The 23,865-nt window shown below is 39.3% G+C and overlaps 1 protein-coding gene across 4 annotated transcripts in view; it reads right to left on the reverse strand.

Moving 5' to 3' along the window:
* Positions 1–400: 400 nt before the first annotated feature.
* SEC24D (SEC24 homolog D, COPII coat complex component) overlaps positions 401–23,865 on the reverse strand; it is a 175,863-nt gene continuing 152,398 nt past the window's right edge. For all 4 annotated transcript variants that reach the window (XM_025199131.1, XM_025199132.1, XM_025199133.1 and 1 more), the window contains 12 exons: positions 21,442–21,633; positions 19,373–19,466; positions 16,645–16,761; positions 15,348–15,518; positions 13,608–13,704; positions 12,696–12,841; positions 9,728–9,866; positions 9,227–9,345; positions 6,027–6,206; positions 4,807–4,998; positions 3,872–3,961; positions 401–3,107 (listed from right to left, as the gene is read on the reverse strand). In XM_025199131.1, coding sequence (XP_025054916.1) covers positions 2,967–3,107; positions 3,872–3,961; positions 4,807–4,998; positions 6,027–6,206; positions 9,227–9,345; positions 9,728–9,866; positions 12,696–12,841; positions 13,608–13,704; positions 15,348–15,518; positions 16,645–16,761; positions 19,373–19,466; positions 21,442–21,633 — 1,678 coding nt within the window. In that variant the 3' untranslated portion in view covers positions 401–2,966. The remainder of the gene's footprint in view (positions 3,108–3,871; positions 3,962–4,806; positions 4,999–6,026; positions 6,207–9,226; positions 9,346–9,727; positions 9,867–12,695; positions 12,842–13,607; positions 13,705–15,347; positions 15,519–16,644; positions 16,762–19,372; positions 19,467–21,441; positions 21,634–23,865) is intronic.

The raw sequence follows: 23,865 nt of genomic DNA on the forward strand, positions 1-23,865 counted from the left end.
AAACCATACCCAGAACACTGAGATAAAGCAACAGAGAAACTATCCAGCTTACACGAATCCTAGCCCACCCCAGTTCATGCTACTACCTTAGGAGTGGACTGAGACAGGTACAATACAGATGAAAGACTCATCAGATACCTGAAGGCAATGACATAAAACTCTTTGCCAGATTTTAAACCTGAGCTTCTGGGGGACCATGTTCCCATTTTGGGAACCACCACTTTACACCAGTTAACCCAGGAGAAACTAAGCTTTCCCATTATATTGAAGCTTTTGTTGCGGTTGGACTAACTGCATTACTTATTAATGAAATAAAGACATTTTTTGTGTTGACACATTATGTAGTGACATGCTAAAATGAGAATTTCGCACATTAAGAATAAACATTAAACACAGTGAGAATGAGGAGGAGGATATTTAATAGTCACTCATGTTTACATTTTTTTAAAAAGTTGCTGGTGTAATTCATAATGTACACTGACATGAAATAGCAACAAATATTTCTCTTTACAAATTCCCACCTGTTAGTATTGGATGAAGAAATAGAAAAATCAGCTCTACTTCACGCTTCGACTTCAGCCTTTGTACATTTTTTTTAATACTCCTTCTTGGTCAAGAGATGGTTGAACTCAAAATGCACAATGATGTAATCACTCTAACAAAAATACCTTGTGTGTTAAAGACTGGAAGCAGAAATGCACTTCAGACCATTGTCCATGTATCTGCTGACAACACTTCTCCTAAATTCCATGATATTTTAACTTTTTTAAAAAGGCACATTATTCTTTGCAGGGATCTAAAATGTCTCTACAACTTGAAGCTTGTTTCCTTTCCTCCAACAGTTGCGAAGAAAAATAATTTATCTCTTGTTTTAAGACAAGTATTGCAGTTGAGATTTATCATGACATTAATAATTTGTAAACGCATTAACAGTTTAATGAGGAAAATAATCAATACATCATCTGAGGCAAACAGGCCTTCCAAAGACTAGCTTTTTAAATTCTGCCTTTTATCAATATTAAAAACCAGGAATTAAACACTTTTTTACTTTAAAAAATAATGTATTCAAGAGATGATTGCAAATACAAAAGTGATGAATGTGTCTTTTAGCAGCATATATAACCTTTGGTTAAAGTGTCAACTGTCTCAACACTAACAGTCCCTGAAACTGCAATAGGACAAATGTTTAGCTCAAACTTGTATTGTAAATTCCTCTTAAGTCAAGTTGTGAATATTCCTGTTGTAATAACTGTAATAATAAATTGACTGTCATTTTTGATCAGCACAGTTACATTTTCATTGCAAATAGAAACCTGTTTTTATTAGGCCAAATTCATTATTGTGCCAAAGACAAGAGAGTTGTACTCACTTCTGCTAGCAATGATTTAGCTCAGTAAGAGTGCGTCTACACGTCGCTGTACAGTGATGTTGCTATAGCGCTGTGCTTTAGTATTTCCTTTTCGAAGGTGATCACTATGTCGCCATAGCGTGCTGTACAGCGATGTGTAGATGTGCCCTAAGAGGCTAGCCTGTAACTAGTGTAGATATACAGCAAAAGCAAGAAAACTCATTACTGTTTACTACAGTCCTTTCCCTTCTCTTGTACATTCTATGATACAAGCTTGGTTATGTATACCCCCACAGGATGATGCACAGCCAAACAGACAGGCCCAACTCTAGACAGAAACTTTTTTCTGTACCCGGGACCAGCCACATACTAGTATCTGTGGCATCTAAAAAAAAAAAAAAAAAAAAAAAAAAAAAAAATCAATGGAAGATGATAATCTGAGCCTATCCATCCCCACCAGATAGCAAGACCTGCACTGACACACAGGATGCTCTAGTCAATCTCCAATCAATTCTCTGCAAAGTCAAGGTGTACTTTAGTATAGTCCCATGGTGAATCCTTCTAGTAAAGTAGTTCAAAGTCTTGTGTGGGTTGATTTCAGATCAGGGCTGGAATAAAGCTAGTCTATATAAAACAAGACATGCCTACTACCGATCTGCACCTGGTTAAACAGAGGTAGTTTTGTGCAGCACCCTTTGCTTTTGATAGCACTGTAATTTGCAGGGAAGAGAAAGCCATGCTATTTATCGGCAGAGTAGAGTGGGATTTGAGGGCTTTTCCATAGAAGGGTCACATGCCTGAACAGTCTGCTCTGTTTTGTACATTAAAGGTGAGACCAGCGTTAGTTCTCGTTTTCTTTTGTAGAAGTAGTTTAGTTATAACCCCATACCTGTCAAGAAGAGAAACCATGAAGCATTTCATGTGTATTTTATAACTTGCTAATACGCAAGTGTTGAAAATGGTCCCAAATGATCAACACTGTTATATACTGACAAGTATGAAAGGAGCAGGCTACTATAAAAACACTTTAAATATTATTGCAAATTTGATATTTAAATATTTTGGTTTTGTTAGAAAAACTCTGTATGTTTGGTGGAGTTTACTAATAACATTAATAACCTTTTTTATGGTGGAGACTTTTGCCTGGTATTTTCTTGGCTATCATACAATTTATATGAATAACAGAGTGAACAAATAATGAAGAACACTAACATTCTGTTAAACTATCCATCTATCTTGATATTTAGGAAATGCAAACCATAAGCTTTAAGCTTGGTAGTTTGAAATTTCACAATTACAAACAGACCCTTTTGAAAAGAACAGTAAAGCCCCTCCCAAAGATTTTATACCTGAGCGAAAATGTCCTAGTCTACATATTAATAGGTAAACTTGATACTCCAAGAGTGAGCATTAGTGTCTGAAATCAGAAACTGTACAAAAGTAGCATAGGAAAAGCTTGGTAAAACACTATTTGGAGTTAGGCCCAGATCCTCAAAGGTATTTGAAATTGATGGGAAATTATGTACTTGCATACCTTTGAGGATCTGGACTTTATTCACCAAGCAGAAGGTCCCTCTTACTAATAAAAAGGATATTTATCAGAATATATTCAATTCCTTCAGTTGAGCAGCTGACAGATCTCTTTATGGACACAACACAGAAAGTCCACATAAGAAGGTCCTCCATAAATACTTTTGTCTTCCACCAGAAATTGTCGGAAAAGCATCTCTGGCTGTTCTCGTTGCTTCACTATTATCAGCTGGAGAGAGAGAGAGCGCGCAATTATTCAAGAGATTCTGACAGTATTGTTTGCCGTGTGGCTGTTACACATTCAAATGAATTGCCAAATTCACCACTGGGTGGAGTAGAGCAGAACCTTCACCATGATGATTATTTTTGTTATGCTCATGGCTAGTTGTTTTGGTATGAGCAGTGCCAAATCGATGGATGCATATGCAAAGACAGATGCAGCATTAGCATCCATCTGAAAAATCTGGCCCTAAATTATCTTGCTTAGGTGTTCAATTTAAAAGCCAGAGCATAATAAAGAACCAGTGATTTTTAATTACTTGACATAAATTGTGCAAGATTTACCATCGTTATCAGTAGAGGGGTGATTTTTACAAGAGCTCAGCATTTGCCTAATTCTGCTCCCTTTAAATCAATAGTAAAATGGCCACAAACAAATATTGAATGCTTTTGAAAATTTTACCTGCAGCAGGAGATCTCGAATTCCTTGCTCAACATTAATTTCAAGTAATCAAGTGAAGATGCTCACACTGATTCAAAAAGGGAACTATCCACCTTCCATCCCCAGAGCCCACTGAAGCTAAAGGGGGCATCCTGCAGATACAAGGGCCTTTGCAGAGGGGTCTTATTGAAAGAGTGGGATTATTAAAACAACTTAACTTGTCCCATCAAATCCAATAATGCACAAATAGCATTTATGCATGAGGAATCCACTTGGACTTGCTGAGTTACTTAGTGTCTATCTTAAATTCATTTAAAATTTAAATCTCCTACCTTCATGGAGTAAGGCTTTTGGCTCTGGATATGCTTCATTATTGATCTGAGCTTCTTAGAATATGGATTGTCCAATTCAGGCAGCTGTGTCTGTTAGAATGAAAGGTGATGAATGACTATATGAGAAAACACTTCTACCAGTAGCAGAGTCAACGCAAATATTACGGATTAACAGTATGAGTCGTATTTTTTTTGAAAATATTAAATTTTCCAAAGCTTTACAGAATCATTTTGTCAGGTTGTGAAAGATGTAAGCCAGCTTCTACAGGTCTCATTCCAAAAATGAAAATGTATTAATGTCCTTCACAAAAGACATGGCCACAGGTACTCTCACTTTCACGTGCATCTGTCTGGAAATGTATTTTATTGGAAACTCACCATGGGGGAATATTGCTAAATACCCAACACATGGAAACTGTATGCAAAATCATCACATTCACTAAAAGATATGCTAAAGACTGTGTTAGTTCTCTCATGCTAAACTTATGATATGTGGGCTTTCAGTGTGTGTCCATGCAGGCTGTTTCATAAGTTATCCCATCCAAATGCAGGGAGATTCTATCATCCACTGGAATGAATTTGATTAGCAAATTTCAGGAATATTTCTCAAATGAAGTCACAAGTATGAGCTGTGAAAACGTCATTCTGTTGGCTCTGAACAATTCACACTCCCCTTGTTTTCTATTTCTGCTTTATGATTGGTCACCCGAGTCACCCACAATTGTTTCTGCTCCCAGGCTGTGTAACCAGGTCAGGGAAACAAGATGGAATCTAAACAAACCGTATGCATCCCTCCTTTCAGCTCGTCAGGATTGAAGTGGTGATGCTTCTGCTCCACTCATGTTTGTCTGGAAACTCACTTCCAAAATTAAGGATGACTACTTATTTAGGATTCAAGTACATTGCATCTCTAGTTTCACCCAAAATGTACTCACAGCTTCGGTGCTGATATGTGCAAAGGATGGTACATTAAAGATGCCTTGAATAATCTCAGGTGGGGCGCTGACTCCGAGCCACAAGAACATATTTAAGCCATTTGCCAGGAAGAACACTCCTCCTTCAGACAGACGCTCCTCTGAGCAACGGACTGAGGTGGGGAAAGCATCACTTTTTACATCCATGCTGTGCTGTAGAGAGATAGAAATAACATGGGAGTTTAGGTTTGTTTAGTGTAGTTATATTTAGTAAGTGCCATATAAAAAGTTTCAAGTTGTCTTGTTAATATGCAGTCAGGTGTTGAAAGCAACTCCTCAAGAAAAAAATCATTTTAAGATTACACTATTCATTGTCAACAATTCCTTCCCAATGAGCACAATTTACAGTCTAGGATAATCAACCTGTATTCTTTCTAGCTTGTCTTACATTGAGTAGGTTTCTCTAGTCCAGTGGTATGCTGTTAGTTATATCTCTACTATACCACAGACTTCAAAACATTCTTATTTATGTATGTGCATTGCTGTTGGCTTGGAATAACTGAGATCTAATCTATAATCAATGTTCTAGTTTTCATCAAAACATGAAGTTAACTATGTAATTCTCTTTCTGAAGCACAGAACTACCAAACATTGACTGTTCATTATGTAAGTGGAGCTGAAGTCTCTCAGAAAGTCAACCCAGTACACTTCTCACTACCCCTAATTAAGCAACTTTTTAGAATTCAAATTAAACAGTTAATCAGTAAAGTTAAAGTTAACATCCTTCCATGTGGATAAGAATCAAGGAAGTAACATTTGGCAAACAAGGTAGTACCATTATCAATATGATATTGCACACAGTAACTGCAACTCATCTTCAGCAAACTAAACGTTTGAGGCAAAGTGAGCGAGTGTATCCAGTATATACAGACGGGTATAAATTGCCATTTCACTGTTCTTGTGTAGTTATTTCTTTCAGCTGTTTTAACTTTCAAGTTATTTTCAGTGGATCTACTGATCTTTAACTTTTTTAATCTACTGGAGACTACCCAGCAATGAAAAGAAAAACGTAGCTTACCAGTATAAAAGCCACTTACTGTTCAAGGAACTCTGTGCACATATGCATTTACATGGATGTTTAAAATAAATGCTGCATATCTAACACATGCCTCTGTTTTACTGAAAAGCTCTAAAACGAACATTTCCGCACCAGCAAAGATGCATTGCTAGTGTATACTTACAATTGGCAAAAGCTGTGGATAGAAAAACAGCTGTGTGTTGGCTACATCCATAGACATGACTAGTTGCCTATGGTAAGTTCTTTCATCTGTTGGAATTTCTGGTCTGCCAACTAGGACACAACTTTTTAACAAACAATTCATATATATTGGCAGCACCTTCATTGCATCAGGAAGGATGAGCTGAAAGATAGAAGGAAATGTTATTTCTTAAATTCCAACTGTTAGGCAAGGAACCTGGATGTACGCCTTCTGAACAAACCAAGTTTTTTGCCATGTCACCAAACTCCCCCAGCTGGTCACAAAGAGGTGACTCAGGACTATTAGTAACAGTTGTTTGCAAGAAGCCTCAAAGGGCAAATAAACACTTGGAATGAGTAATTCAACCCTGGAAAGCTCAAACAGAAGTTACTTCATTTTTTGTCTCCAGTTTTGCAAGGAAACAGTTTTGCAAGGAAGCCCAGCAGGTAAAAGGGGAACATGCATTACCTCAGTCTCAGATACAATTAGCCACATCATGCGACTTTTGGTGTGCTCACTGTATGAAACAAGGTAAGTGCTCAGAATAAAAGTTTGTTGTAAATTATATTCAAGACAATTAATGCTAAACATGTCTGACAATAACATTTTCTTCATGCATTAATGGGCAGCGAACTGCTGAAGCTCAACAAATGCTTTAAACAATTACAACTACTGTAAGCTGTAAGCCAGCATTTTAACTAAATGCTATTTCAAGGAAGGAAACATAAACTTAATAGTTATTTAATTCTGAGATGATAGAGAAAATCCCCTCTTTTCAGATGGGGAAACTGAGATGCACAAGTAGGGACTTGCTTGAAGTCACCTAGCAAGCCACAGAGCCTAGGTTTCCCGTGAGTTGCCATGCCGGTGCCTTCCCCACTGAACTACACTGGTGATACAGCTATCTTGAAGCTACCATTACAGGGCAAAACCATTAAAAAAAAACAGAAAGAGAAATGCAAACAAACTCAAGTATGTCTTGCAAAATCACTGTTTTATTCCTGGAATATTTCTTGAGTGATGATAAATCAGACAACTGCTCTGATGCAAAGAAATCGAGGTCTTAAATTTGCCAATTATGTAGCAATCTTCTGACTTTAAGAGCTAAACAAAGTGTGCAAAAGAGCTGTGTGTGCGCACAGAATGTTAATACAACTTAGATGAGGACTTTGTACCACACCCACCAATTGGAAGGAACACACAATAACATCCAAAAAAATTAATTAGGGTTTTGCACAGTGATATTTCTGTTGCCACTGTGCTTCCTTCCTGCATACACTATGCTGTGCCAGCATATCTGCCATTGGAGTTAATGGTTACTATCCTGAAGGAGGAAGGAAGGATGATCCAAAAGTTAGGGCACTGCCTGGGATTCTCTGCTCCACCACAGACTTCCTGTGGGACCTTGGGCAAATCACTTGGGCCCAGATCTATAAATGGACATAAGGACCTATACTCAGCATAACATTTAGGTACCCAACTCAGGGAGTGGAATTTACAAGTTAGGTGTCTAAGTCCCCCATACAGTGAGTGGGGAAGGTAAGGTGCCTCAATGGGATTCACAACAGCCAGTACAGTGAGACAGAAAATGAGCAGCCCTGAAGAGAGACATGTCTGAAATCCTCTGGTCAATTAGTATTCATGGGGTGAAAGTCCCTCCCTGAGCTCAGGAACCTACATTGCTCTTTTACAAAATGGATGGCTGACTCCAAATCTGTTGTTCAAAGCATAGGTAGTGACACCCATCATTTAAGTAACAGCCTACTGGTTAAGGGACCTACTCAGGAAGTGGGGGATCTGGATACTATGCTCTCCTCAGCTAAAGGAAAACACACAACATTCATCACACAGTAAAAGCCCTCTGTACCAGGCTAGAGAAAAGCCTGGGAGTAGCATTCTGGAAATATTCAGACTTGCTAATAAGTTCAGTGTCATGTACAAAAATCTCTTTAATATTAAGCCAAAAAGATCCTGAAGAGAAATCAGCTATACCTGCTGTCTTAAGTACCTAGTTAACAGTGAAAGAGAGGCCTGGAAACAATTTGTGTTTCAAGAAAGAGAAAAAGCAGAAAACCTACATTTTAATGTTTCCAGAACTAGGATCCAATCAGATTAGAGAATTTAACTCTGTATCCAAGAATGAGTTTTGCCAAATATTAAACTATTACTCAGCAAAAAGAGGCTTAAAGCCTATCTGTGGTAAACTACCCTGACCGACTGACCCAGACATATGTTAAAGATATTCTGAATATGTGAGAGTGGGAGCATAACATTTTTGAATACGGGAGAATATGAAAGGAGGAAGTCTCTGAACCAGGAAAGATTTTAAAGTGGTAAGAGTGAGTAAACATGCACAGCTATCTCTAACTTGAAAATCGATTAGGATTTTTTAAAATTTTGGTCCTTAGTTGACAAACTGCCCCTCGGCCCCAGAACACCTGTGAAAAATGTACATTTAGAAGCAAATCAAGGTTATTTAATGAATATGCTAATGAAATAAGACTGTGCTCCTATTTAAAATATAGTTAACAACTTTCAAAATGTAACTGAAAAAGGCAAGCTTATGTAAAGTGGCATGTGGGTATGATTAACTGTGTTTTAAATTCAAGTATGGATTCTTCTCTGAATTAGAGACACTGAATATATCAGTTTCTTCACTGGCAAAATAATTGCCATGGTTTTAACAACAGAGGTAGCAAAAAGAAAAATGTATTGGGTTTTCAGTCCTCTCAATTCTTACCACCTTTAAATGCAACTGATTCCTACAGTATTGAACCTACAGTGCAGTCTTATTATAAGCAAGCCTCATGGGACAGGGAGATAAGTTCATTGAAAAGGGTTCACTATAAGAAAATGAGTCAATGTGCTGCATCATGATAATGAGAAAAATTGGTTCCTGCTGTAGGGCTTGTTAAAAACATGAGTTTGTTATAAAGAGGGTCTGTTAAAATAAAGTTGTAATGTATAACCACTTCCAGCTTTTTCTCTTTTAAAGACATGTTTACAATGTTCTTAAAAATGAAAGAGTAAAGAAGAAAAAAAATATTTACAGAATATTGAAAGGAAATTAAACAATGCCCAGGAATTTTCATTTGGGGCACTGCTGAGGTTGCAATGCTGATTATTAGGCATCTGCTGTGCAAACACAGTCAGGGAAGATTTTCCTTGGACTCTTATCTCACCTGGCTTACTGCAGATGGGCTGGCACAGTTCTTTCTGTAACATGCCAGCATGTGAGCAGTCTGATTCATCAGAATCTCTCTGACAGTCTTCAATGGCTGGGTAAGAATGGCTTTGAAAGCTATAATTAAAAAAGAACAGGAGGTCAATTCCAGACTGATTAGACAAAAACTTTGTGTTTGTACAGGGCCATATTTTACTTTAATGTGTATACATGCAATTGTCATTGTGAATTTGAATCACAGCTGCCTCCAAAGAACTAAACTTGGTGCTGGGAATCTAGATCTTAATAGATATTCCTTTCATTCAGAAAACCAGCACACCATCTTCTATTTCCAACACAATTAGAAGTCTCTTATCTGGGAGAGCTCAGATATTCCATACTGAAGTTAACAATATTGTGCATTACACACCAGAGTAATACCAGTAAGTTGTAAATTGTGATTCTCTTCTATGAAAAGATGTCTTTCTAAAACAAAGAAAACTGTAGTTCCTGATTTTACCTGATTTAGCAAAGAAGTTTATAAGAGCATCTGTCTCACAGCTCTTGTAGACATCAGCTAACTGGGAACTACAGTTTAAGCCAATATTATGTATACGGAGTCGTCTTTGTCCACTTATGGTTGTGTAAAGCACAGCACACTGTAATGATAAAAAATATCCCAGTTTGCACTAGAGTTAATGTAATTACAGTTTAAAATAAAGAGATGACTTTCAACATGCAACAGACATTTAATTTGTATGGAAAATACATTTGGACTGTGAAGCCAGGCAAGCAGCATTCACCAGATACTAGTGAGCTCTACAAATTATTTCCACATTTTCTTATGCAAGTATATATGGACCCATAACATAAGGTAAAATTAAGCCATTAGAACTGGAGTATTAAAAAGTTCACTACTTTCATGACTGCACAGACAGATGACAATTTGAAAAAACAGTGAAAACTAGCAGTTACTTTTTTTAAGTCATAAGGTCTCATTGTTTAATTTCTGAAAAAAGTTTGTTAAAAATATTTCAGTGAGTGAATATAAATGAAGGTACTTCATGCAATAGGCAAGAAGTTTCTGACAAATATTCAACATACTCCCCTGATTCTGTCATTACATGGCAAAAAACAAGGAAAAGGAAGAAAAAGAATCAAAGGAAAAAAGCAGCAGGCAGAACATTTTCTTGAAGAGTTAAATTGTTCTTTTTAAGTATTATTAACTTAACTATTTTGATTTATAGCACTGTAATGGGATTGTATTTTGTTTAAATTCATTGCTAATATTTGGAGAAACTGGTATGGCAAAAAAGAGAGGAAATCCTGTTCTCGGTTCTATCCACCAATATGTTATTTGCACTATATTAGTCTCTCTCACACATTTTATTTATATAATTGTCTGGACAGTTATAGGCCTGATCCAAAGCCCACTGAAACAAATTGAGAGACTCCCACTGAGATTTCTGGGTGTGGATCAGCCACTTTATGAACATTTCCCATTTTAACCCATTTGAAATGGAGAAATAGATGTACAAGGAGCATATATCCAATGTCAATGTTATACCATATCTGTCTAGGAAATGACTTCATACATACCAAGGCTAATTGTGTTTTATGGGGCTGTGTTCACCCAAGGATTAACTACTAGGTTATGAAAAATATTTCTAGGAGCTTGACAACAGTAAAGCAGAACAAGAGTAACAGTTTAGGTAATTTTCTGACTTAGTTTTAAAAGCTCAAAAGCTTACGCTTTTGGTGATTAAAGGAAGTAAGGACTAAGGCGTAATTTCCCACCATCTGATATTGTTTGGGATACATCTTTCATAAGGAATAGACATTCACAAACATCTCTAATAAGTGTAAGGCAGCAAAATCTAAAGCCAAACATAGACTAGGTTTAAAATTTCCCAGAATATTCATTGATAGGTTTCTGGGAATATATATTTTGGAGTGAAAGTGTAAGCAGAGATTGCCTCAGCCTTGGACAGCAAGGTCACTACCATTAGATGTTTAACTATTTGTTCCTTCCTGGGGACACAGTTATCCACAGATCCAGGGCGGGAACCCTGCAATTCCAGAGAATGGACTTCCCTCCAGCTTCACAGAACTCCTCCCATAGGAGCTCACCAGGCTGCTACTACTTCTGAGGCTAACTCAGATGCGAGGGGATAGGGTTGAGTGGAAAGAATACATGGTCTCAACTAGGAGCTCCTCTCTCCATGCAACAACCCTCAACCTGCACACTCAAAAGCAACTCGTACTACCACCTATATCCTCAGAACCACATTGTGTGGGGGTTTCAAAGTCATGTTGGCCAGGGTCACTAATGACCCGGTTCACTGAATTGTTTTTATATTTATCTTCCCTTTATTTTGACTCAATATTAACACAATGGCCTTTATAGGATAGCAGCACGAGTTAGCTAAGCAATGATTGCCTGTGCAGGGTTGTGTGCCTGAAGAGTAATACACGTGTAGTTGTTTATTATTCATTAAAATCTGCCCCTATCCTTCAGTGCAGGGGTGGGCAATTATTTCGGGCAGAGGGCTGCTTACCCAGTTTTGGCAAGCTGTTAAGGGCTGCATGGGTAGCCCCACCCCTTGACAGGTGCCCCACCCCCTGGTCACCATCTTGGGACCGGACACCAGTGCAGGCCCCATGCTCTCACACAACTTCTACATCCACTCACTCCCAGTGCCCCCCCAGCCCTGCGGTACAGGCGGGGGGCGGCATGCAGCCCCGACGCCGTGCTCGCCAGCAGGGAAGGAGCTGGTGCAGAGCAGGCACAGGCAACCCCACGTGGGCTGCGAGTGGCTGTAGCATGGGGCACCGGCCACGTGGCGGGCAAGGGGCCGCTTTTCCCAGGCTCAGCACCAGCTTGTAACCTGCCCCTGCTGCTAGCCTGGGCCCTGCTCCAGCTCCGGGCTCGCCCATCGGGGCTGCGCCATGACAGAAGCAGCTGCTAGGCACGGAGGAAAGCGGCCCCTCCAGTTGCCATGCCAGGCAGTGTTTGCCACCGCCACCTCTGTGCTGCCCAGCCCATGAGCTCTGCCCTTCCCCCTGAGTTTCCCACACTGGTGCAGCCACGAGGAGCCACATGGTCCCAGGCCAGAAGCCCCTGCTGGGGCTTCCAACTGGAGGGCAGGGCTGGGCAGGCCCTGCTGTTGCAGGAGCCTGCTGGGGCTTCCCCTGGGTCCTACTGCCCTGGCTCCTGTCATTTTTGACAGGAACCAAGGACAGATAAATATTAATTTTCTAAATCTTTTAGGGGTACCGTGGGCTGGATAGAATGGCCTCGCAGGCTGGATCTGGCTCATGGGCCATATTTTGCCCCCCCTGCTTTAGTGTTAATAAAGCAGCATAAAGCCTATGTAAGCTATGTGGCTATGGATCAAGGGACTCCCATCCCAGGGGCAAAAATTATTTTATTATTACTTCATAACAGTTCATTGTTTAATGAAACATTATGGATTTAAAGGTGTCACCTGAATTAAAGCGCCAGTGTCTTCATTCAGTTTGTCGTCATGCTTGAATTCCACAGTGACTGCTTTGTTACAGTCTATTGCTGCCATTTCTACATCTGTCGTGTTATTCATGTAAATGCCACCAAAAAAGTCTGTGGCTCTGAAACCTACAGACAGTGAAAAAAATGACATTATTAAACTTTGCAAAGTTTAATACAGTGGCCTTGCTTTGCAACTGCTTGTTTGCTGATGGCAAATATGCTTCATAGGGTTTGAGAAGAAATCATTGTTTCACCATTCTCAGGACTTCTGGCCTTAACCTCTGGGGGCCCCAGAAGTCATGGCAGATGCCATTTCTGGTTTCCCTGCCAAAAGGAGGGGTGGCAACAGAAGAACCTTTTCCCTTCAGGAAGTGGAGCTAGAAGAATAAAAAGGTTGTCTATAAGAGGCAAAGTTGGTGCCAAACTACAAGGCCATGAAGGTGTTTGAACCCATCTGAATATCTGTATTTGCTTCTAATGCTGCTCCTGCAATACTTGAATTTGAAAAAATAAGGTTCTCAGACAGCTACAAGTTTTCATTAAGCAAAGGATTTTACAAACTATGGTCAAAATGGTGTGTACTGCAGCTGGCACACATGCTTTACATAAAATCCAAGGTACCTCTCTAAATGAGCAGAATCTGTATTTGTGTAGACAAAATAACAAACTGCACAAACAAACAGATTCCTATATATATGTAATATATTTGTATATATTCCTTCTACTTTCTGGAGAGGCATGCCTACAGTTATCTAAAAATATAAAACATAAGAAAAATATTGTGGACAAAACTTCTGACTTCTTGTTATTTAAAATCTGAGTGCTAGGATTGTTGTGATACAAAACTGGAGACATGCACTCATTCATTTTCATTCCAAAAGAGTACTATTACCTGTACTTGTGCGAACCCGCATGATAGCATCAAATCCTGTTCTTTTTCCTATGTCCTTTCTAAGGTCGCTAAGGAATTGGGGACTGTCGGAATGTACCTAAAACATACAAGCACAGAACAAAGAAAGCTAAAATCCACCACTGGATGGCAGCAAAACAGTAAAAAATAAAGAAGGCCCAAGATCTTTCATGTCTGTTTATGGATAGTTAAATACGAAACATTTGCCTTTTTACATGTTGTCTATTGCTTTTTCTTTAATGAGCCTACAACAATGTTTGACATGTCTCATTTAAATAGCAGTCAGCAGCAATCACTCCTACAGTCTTGGCCTTTTAGGATTCTTCCTCTCTGAAACTGTTCCTGTAGGGTATTCCACTGAATAATACTAAGCATGTCTATATGTGTGCTTTACTACACGAAAGACTAATTTTTTACAGCACAGTAGTGTCACCATTTACACAGGTACCGCAATTTGGGTGCAATAGATTAAATTTACTCCAGTGTGGGATAGTCCTGTCAGACACAGGTCCTATCCTATGCCGCAGTAATTTACTGCGCTTAAACACGTGTAGGTGACATTGGGATTAGTTTACTCTGTCTCAAATTGTACCAGTTTATGCCGTTGCATTAATTGCACATGTAGATGCACCCACTGAGTTGCTGTAGGCTGGGTAGGATTTTAAGATTCCAGTTAGGATTGTTTTTTCCCCAATATCTTGATTGATTGGTCAGAAAATGCATGTGTAGATAAATCAGAGTCAAGAGGAAGCTCCCTCTTCTCTGTATGCAACTGTGTGGCATCCTTTTGAAAGGACATGTGATGTTGGCATACTAGAGTAAGGGAGTGAAGAAGAGGCACAGCTAATGCCCAAGTGACCCAGTAGAAAACTTAGAATTACAATGAAAATGATTTTTTTTGTAATTCACTCATTCCACATTTTATAAATATTACAAAGCCACAGACAGTGAACTTCAGTGCTGTGATACCAGCCTGCCTTTATTATTTCAGCCCTTCTTACAAGTTTCAAAAGGGACCAGATTTATGAAGATATTTAGGCACCTTAAGATTCAGACAGGCATTTAGTGGGATTTACAAAAGGTCTTATAATGAATGCTATATGCCCAGTAGGACTGAGAAGGATGCCTAAACAGGTACTGCACCGATGTCCATTACTAGACACCTCAATATTTTTGCAAAAAACCTTGATGTACTGTTTGCAGTCTACTAGAAGAAAAATCTTGCATTCAGTACTAAACTCCACCCATGTACTTGCCAATTTCACTGTAATGTAGGAAAATAAAGGTCATTAAGGATTGTATGGGGGTCCTCTCTGCATTCCCTCTATATGCTACCACACTTAGGCCCTGAATATTTTTGGTCTTGTTATAATTAGATATTACACAAATCTTTTTGAACAATTGCTTAGATTCTCATTTTTTCCTTTTGGTTACAAGCATTTCTATCTGTGATGTTCATCAGAGGATGACGAAGCAATAGGTCAATGGACTTAAGTAAAGAGAATTCAGTTGAAGATAGCCTCCAGCTTGTTTCAGAGAAAGAAGATGTGCTTGACTTGAGCTAGACTTCCAAATGTGCATTCTGTCTGTTCAGCAGAGTGCATAGATAAACCCTCCCCAGCCTATTTTTACAATAGGCTTCGAGACTAATCTTTAAAATGGAAACAAAATGGTAATTTCTTGGTTGCTACTCTGAGCAGCCAGGGATGTCTTAGCACTTACCTGGAAATTGTTGTACTTGTACAGAGTTCCTCCTGTGTATATTGTGACAAGACCCATGGAGGCTATATCCACATACTGGTTCGGGAACAGGAACAGATTCACACAGCAGCCATTAGCTACACAATCTCTAGCCAGAGTCTCATAAAAATTTACCTGGGGCTGGAAAAGTGTCTGTGGAGAATTTTTAAAAAGTTACTGTAATTTCTCTTGGATCTTAACATACACATATCAACCTGAAAAATAACTATTATTAGCCATTTCTAGCCATTAGACTAACATCCAGGACTCCACTAGTGGCAAAGGCAGCTACAGAGGTAGAAGAGGAGAAAACTAAGTACATGCATTGCTCATGAGTGAAACAGGGAGGACTCGCACTAACCGATATAGGAAATAGTTCCAGTTGTATCAGATGCCATTAGCATGGCTCTTGTGGAGAGGAGGTCGTGCTGGAAGATGTGGCTGCATAAGAATTGGACAGAGACACTCAGGCTGATATGGGTAAATTTGGGGCAATGGAGGGAGAAACAGGGACGGAAACGGGTCATGGAAGCATGCAGGGGAATGTCAGAAGTCATGACTTGCAACAAGGAGGCAAGGTGGTATTGCAAAGTATTCTGCAGTTTCGCTGCTCTGCTTCTTGATGCCAGTGTCATGGCCCAGCAAGCCTGAGGTGATGCTCTTGCACTCTACTTCCATAAATAAAAAAAAAAAAAGGATACGGAGGCCTTCTTATGTTAGCGCTCAGTGCATTCTCCATATATTGATCAGCAATATGCCTCACAAGGAGAAGTGGAACTCTCTGCAGTGCAAAGCCTACCTGACCTCATCAAGCCAGGACTTGGGATGCCTCAGATCCACTGTACACAACAGGACTGTGCTGGGGTGTGCCCTGGGCAAAGATGAACCCCAAGTTCAACTTCCAATGTAAACAACTCTCTCTCATGTGATCAAAAATACTGCCAGCTGCTACTTATTCAACACAAAAAGGCAGTGATTCCCTTTCTAAGTTTTTAATAAAAGCACCAAACCAACAGTGTAGCCAAGATTTTGATAATTGAGTGGCTTTTGCAACTGAGTGGGTTTCATCTGCTGGTCAACAGAGGCAGTTTCATCTGCTGGTGGACACAGTGGCAACATTAGGGCGACACCGTTTCATTCTCAATGCAAGACAATTAGGGAACAACTTTATAGAAGCAACAAGCCACCAGTGAAATTTAACCGATTCTGAAGAAACTCAACGGAGTAATAATCAAGGCAGTTCTCTTTCCAATTAATTTAAAAACTAAGTAGAAAATACCTTCTCTTTATCTGTATTGACTAGTTTTTTGTCATCTCTGTTTTTCAGTTTCCCTGGTGCTTCAGCAGTCGGCAATGATGAATGGAAGATAAACAGCTTTCCAGCACATTCTGCTGCCTGTTTCAAAGACACAGTAATGACCTTTTATTCTGCTGCTGATATAAACAGTGGAGCCTAATTTTCATACATTTTAGTGTCTCAAATGCCAGTGTAAACTCTCTCTAAATCCTCATAAGCTAAATACTCCATCTGTTTAGAGACTGAACTCTTCATGGCACTGAAATCCCCAAAAGAAAGTTGCTGGGAATTTAATATCCATAAATAGCTTAATCTAATACAGATACGTTGGGTCCTGTGTTGCAATTTCCGCATAGGAATCTAAAGTTTCAAAAGAAAAATTAACAATATGTATACCAGAGTTCACTCAAGCCATGTTTTATGCTTATATGTTAAGTAAAAACACTAACGTAATATTAATGTTAAGGAAAGCAATAAAGATTTAAATAAGTAGACTAGATAAATTAGAATATATATAATTATGTTTTAAAAAAACCCTAAAGTATCCAACTCAAACAGATAAGCTGTTATATTTATATAAAATTGTATTTATATCTAATTTGTATATACATTATAGACACCCACCCACACACACACAATATATATGTGTGTGCATGTGTGTGGGTGGGTGTCTATAATGTATATACAAATTATACATATCTATAATATAAAATGCATTTAAATATATCAAAAGAAAAAAAATGCCTGTGGAGGGATATCCAAAGGTATGCTACAGTATTAAACTGAACAGCTGCTTCACACAATTAGATTTTTTCCCCCCAATGGATGTAGTAATAAAGCCATATTGGAGATTCCATTTTTTATTTAAAATTTAAAAAATTAAGAGAGACTTTGGTATATGTCAGCAACTTCCAACCCTGCCAAATGAAGTCCTCAGTTCTCAAAAGCAATGCCACAAAATACAAGTTTGCCCTAATACTGCCCTACTTTTAATAGACATTTCCATTACACAACCGGTTAAGTCAAGATTCATTAAATTTTTCAACCTTCTACTAATACTGGGAACTGAAGTCTTTTGTCCCGTTTATTACTGCAGTTTGTTTAGAGATGAAAGAACCTCATTTTAAAAAGACGCATAGGTGTAACTGTACACCCAATTTATATTTGTAATTCCTGTGGCTATGCATGCAAATTGAGTTACTGTGTATTTTTTAGAATGCTCCCCATGCATCCCTCCCCTCTACAAGCACACACAACTCCATGGTCACACGTAGTGTCAGCAATAACTTTTAAATTCCTGAGGGGAAAATCAATGGAAGGGTTTACCCACTCCCAATATCTTAAACACACAGCTTTGTTTATTTATTTTTTATAAGTCTGTCATTTTCTTCCATTAAGTAACATTTTTAGCAGAATGTTAAGAGGAACATCTTTTAATATCATATACATACTTATTACATTATTAATTAGAAAACCTTTTTACTTTAGAGTCACTCTTGGTTGAAGCTGTTCTAAGCTGAATGTATGTTAAACATTTTTACAAAAAATATGGATCCAAAATTCATCCCAAATCATCTGAATGTTACTTATTTTGTTCTTTGTAGATTGGAATGATTCTCATGTGAATGTGTCCTATTCCAATTAAAAATCTTTCTGAAGCCCAGCTGCTGCTAGGCAACTATTTTTCACAGCTTGGTATCTTGGCCATGTTGTTTGTTTTTGCGTAACGTCAAAGGAATTTGTACAATTGTGGCAATTTCCATTTTTGCAAAAGCAAAGTTAAGCAATATCAGAATAACGGGACCTAATAGAAGAACGAATTTACATTACACGCATCTTCCATACACAGATACATAATGATACAAAACAACATCTATTTAAAGAACAAGTTAGGAAATCCTCTACATTTTTAATACAACCATATTATCAAGCTGGAAGTTTTGTATCTTACTAACATAAATCTCATAGGCAATCAAATTGTATTTTAAACCACCAGCTGCTGCTCTCTGCTGCTGTAGATGTTACAGTGCAGTGGGATGGCATTTTTTTTAAACTGGCAGTGTTCCACGGAAATTTGGGCACTTCAACAGGGATGTTCCAGGCACATGGGGATGCACTGGGGGTACATTTTGATCAGTGAATATACACCTATATTCAGGCTGTAAACATTTGATTAAGGGGAAAAACTAGCTCCCCACTGCATGGCTACAGAAGTCAGAAGGGATACAATTCCATATGGAAAAGAAGGTAGGCAGAAGCCAAGTCTTGGAGAGGACTACTAGACACCGCAATGATGCCTCTAACATGCAGTACAATCACCAAAGTTAGATGACAGTGATTGCCCAGAGTACCCCACTTAAATTATTGGAATGAAATAAACCTCACTGCTGCATAACAGTCAGAGAGAAAAAATCCTGATCCTGTCTTCCCTGAAGCATCAAATTGACTTAGACTAGGTAACAAGATCTGTGTTTTCCTTCAGTAAGCAAAATCTAAAAACAGATGTTAGGCACGTCAGTGACTACAGTGGTTCGAAGGTGCTGCTTGAATAATGGAATGGAAGTACTGGAAACTATCAACGGTTTCTTCTTGTTTCCCATTGTAATTTGCAGGAGAACTTGGCATAGTCTTTAGAAATCAGAATTTATGCAGCTTATCAAATCCTGCCCTAATAAAGACTTTGTTTTCTTAGACAGAGGAACATTCTAACCTTTAGTGCTTCCATGCCAGCCAGGATAACAGGAGCAAAGACAGTCTCACTCTCATTAGTGTCTGTAAACATCTCTGGAATCTGGTCCAACAAGCTGTGAAAGAGGAAAAGGATCAGTGCTCCATCTAGTTAGAGTACTTCTGATAATCCTAAAAATCTGTAACATACTAAGCCTTTTCACACAATAATTTACTTTAAATGAAATTAAAAAAAAAGTTTTTAAAGGAATTTCAGTGATGTTAGCTAGCAGTTATGTGTCTAGCCAGTATAAAACAGTGCAAGTTAAATTTCATAACATTCATGTTTTTAAAAAGGCCTACGCTAAGGAGCATACAGCACTGAAATTAAAACATACATATTTTCTAAAGTGTTAGGAGTAAACTGTATTCTTTAAGGGGTTTTGGATTATAAACCCACATCTCAGCATGTAGCATGGATGCTACATGTGCAAAATGCTACAAAATATTTCCACCCTTCTTCCCTTTATTGTATAAGAAGTGTCCACTTGGTGTTTTGTCTCAGAACTGAAAAACTAGGAAAGAGCTTTCTAACTGGTTGCTGGTTCCCAAGACTTTCATATAAAAGAACTTATTTGAAGATAGCAATATCTCCAATTACAAGATTACTGGTTCATGCATTGGAGAAATCATGATTTGCTGCAAGCTATAATGAAGAACATTCACATTCGATTAGTATTCAAGTATGCTAGCAACGGATGTGAACGGTAGCAGATCCTCAAGGAATCCATTTCTAAGCACCTGGAGGAAAAGAAGGTGATTAGGAACAGTCAGCATGGATTTACCAACAGCAAGTCATGCCTGACCAACCTGATCGCCTTGTATGATGAGATGACTGGCTCTTCAGATGTGGGGAGACCAGTGGATAGGGTATACCTTGATTTTCGTAAGGCTTTTGATATGGTCTCCCACAACATTCTTGCAGACAAGCTAAGGAAGTACAGGCTGAATGAATGGACTGTAAGGTGGATAGAAAACTGGCTGAAGCATCAGGCTCAGAGGGTAACAATCAATGGCTTGATGTTTAGTTGGCAGCCAATATCAAGTGGAGTACCCCAGGGATTGGTCCTGGGGCTGGTTTTGTTCAATGTCTTCATCAACAACTTGGAATATGGGATAGAGTGCACCCTCAGCAAGTTTGCAAATGACATCAAGCTGGGGGAGTAGTAGATACACTGGAGGGTAGGGCTAGGATTCAGAGAGACCTAGTCAAATTGGAGGATTGGGCCAAAAGGAATCTCATGAGGTTCAACAAAGACAAGTGCAAAGTCCTGCAATTAGGATGGAACAATCCCATGCACCAGTACAGGCTGGGGGCTGACTGGTTGGGCAGCAGCTCTGCAGAAAAGGACCTGGGGGTTATGGTGGACAATAAGCTGAACATGAGCCAACAGCATGTCCTTGTTCCCAAGAAAGCTAATAGCATACTGGGCTGTATTGGTAGGAGTGTTGCCGACAGGTCAAGGGAAGTGATTAGATTATTCCCCTCTAATTCAGCACCAGTGAGGCCACATCTGGAGTACTGTGTCCAGTTTTGGGTCCCCCCTACAGAAAGGATGTGGACAAATTGGAGAGAGTCTAACAGAGGGCAACAAAAATGGTGAGGGGGCTGGGGGACATGACTTCTGAGGAGAGGCTGAGGGAACCGGGCTTATTTAGTTTAGAAAAGGGAAGACAGAGGGGATTTAATAGCAGCCTTCAACGACCTGAAGTGGGGTCCCAAAGAAGATGTAGCTAGACTGTTCTCAGTGGTGGCAGATGACAGAAGAAGGAACAACAGTCTCAAGTTGCACGAAGGGAAGTTTAGGTTATATGTCAGGAAGAATTTTCTCACTATGAGGGTAGTTAGCACTGGAATAGGTTACCCAGAGAGGTTGTGGGATTTCCATCCTTGGAGGTTTTTAAAACCCAGCCAGACAAAGCTTTAGCTGGGATGATGTAGTTGGGAATGGTCCTGCTTTGAGCAGGCAGTTGGATTAGATGACCTCCTGAGGTCCCTTCCAACCCTAATTTTCTATGATTTTATGATTCTATGTATCATGTGTTCCTTACTTGCTAATGACAGATCGTGATTCCTGAAAGTTGACAAGGAAGCCATCCAACAATGGAACGAAGACTTCTCCAACATCTGATACTACCATCATCTGAGGCTGTGCCAGGTTGCTCTTTACATTAAAGAAATGGAGGACTTTGTTATAAGTAACGAAACCAACTCGAATAGGTGAGGCCTCTTCTTGCTCTTCTCTGTAAAAAACCCAAAAAACAGAACAACTGGAAATAATCTTGAAACACTGGCTTGGCAATAAAAAAAAAAAAGAGTTTTTTCAAATGGAAGGGTGCTTTTAGATTATATCTGTGCTGTAGACCAGAAAGCAAACAAACACTTAGAGGAAATGACCCAATCTTAACCTTATGTGTAGTAAATACAGTTTAACAGCTGCAAACATTTTTTTTTAAAATATCTATCCCAACAGGTATGCATCTCGTCCAAAGGACAAACATTCTCTAAATCAGAAAATTGAAGACAGTACATTAAGAGACCCAACTAGTTGGGAAATGTGTTTTATTTGGAACAGATCCATAAATGTAATGACTGATGGCTAAGGGAACCAGTAATTCTGTTGGGTGGGTATGGTATATCTTCTGCTCTTTTCATGACTTGATGAATCCAACTCATGCTGCTTTGTCTATTTGCGTCTTTTCAGTACATACAGTTTCCATAATAAGGTGAATGATAAAAACTAGGGCCATTTTATTCACCTTTTAAAACAAATTACTTACCACAGAGAATAGAAATTATGAGGCAATCAACATATTTAAAGTAAAATGTATTTGTCAAGATACAATAAGTAGATTTTGTGCATTCCTCATTTTAACTCAAATTGATTCACTAATTTACAAAGGTTAATCAAAAGGTGATCACTCACAATGGGTTTTCCAGACATTAATGTAAGTTTGTAATGTTTTAATCAACTAAAGCATGATTATTAACATTTAAGTATTAAACCCTGTGCATTTTAAAACCCACTTATCTTCACAATCCACAAACCTGGCACTCAGTTTTAAAGCACCAAACTGAAGAATGGCACCATTTTAAACTTTGAACGTTAATTTGCAACTGAACATCTTTGGCCAGGAAGGGACTGTCCAGCCTCTCCACGAGCAGAGAGAGAGAGAGAGAGAGAAGTCATTTCATTTGGCTGAGTATGGTTCTCCATGTGTAGGTCTCCACAGTCTGAAAAGTAGTGATGCCCACACACAGGTTGGGTGGAAAGTACCCTTGTGGGGACCTTGGAGAGGCCTTCATTTTGTGCTGGCTCAGTGTACAAGGGCAAAATCCTCCTTGTTTCAAACACTTCTGAAGCTTTTCCATGCAAAGCTGACACTTGCAAGCTGACACTGGCACCCATGGAGGACGACTGGAGACCCTCTGGGTTAAAATATGTGGAGAATGTGGCACAGGGGACTACAGACCTCCTAATCAGGAACAAGAGCTTGACCAGGAATTCACCAGGGAACTGGCAGAGGCTGCACACTCTTGATGCATGGTTGTCATGGGTGACTTCAACTACCCAGACATCTCATAGGAAGAGCGCTTGGCCAAATCCAAATGGTCACAAAGCTTCCTTACGAGTGTGGACAAGCTCTACCTGATTCAAGAGGTCTATGGACCAACAAGAGGTAAAGCGCTGCTGGACCTGACACTGGCCAAAGGGGATGATCTAGTTAGCGACCTAAGAATCAAAGGAAAGCTGGGAGACAGTGACTATGAGCTAATCACTTTTACTATCCATCACAAAGCTAGTAAGTCATTCAGCAATGCAGAAGTCCTCGACTTTAGGAAAGCTGATTTTAATAAGCTCAGGAGGCGTGTTGTTGAGGCCCTAAGGGGCCAAGACTTGACAGGGAGGGGAATCCAAGATGAGTGGCTGCTCCTTAAGGGTATGATCCTGAAAGCGCAAGGGATGTCCATCCCATCTTGGAAGAAAAGTAGCAAAAGGGCACAGCACCCCCCTTGGCTCAGCGGGGAACTTGTGGACCTCCTATGGCTAAAAAGACAGGCTTATAAAGGATGGAAGACAGGAATCACCACTAAGGAGGAGTGTTCTGCACTGGTCCGTACCTGTAGGGAGTGAACCAGGAAAGCCAAGGCTACAACCGAATTCCAACTGGCTACATGTATAAAGGACAATAAAAAGTCCTTTTTCAGATTACGTAGAGAGTTGGAAAAAAAGCAAGGGCAACACTGGACCGCTGCTAAACCGAACGGGAAAACTGACAACTGACACCCAGGAAAAAGCCAACCTGGTTAATGCAGGGGTTTAGGTTGTAGCCGTGTTCGTCTAAGGACATAGGCAGACAAGGTTCCTTGGGTGAATTTGATATCTTTTATTAGACCAACCCAAATAGTTGGAGAATATTTATTAAGCAAGCTTTCGGGTTCAAAAACCCTTCGTCAGGCTAAGGAAGTTTCAG

This window comes from Alligator sinensis, unplaced genomic scaffold, assembly GCF_000455745.1.
Source record: "Alligator sinensis unplaced genomic scaffold, ASM45574v1 scaffold544_1, whole genome shotgun sequence".
Lineage (NCBI taxonomy): Eukaryota > Metazoa > Chordata > Crocodylia > Alligatoridae > Alligator > Alligator sinensis.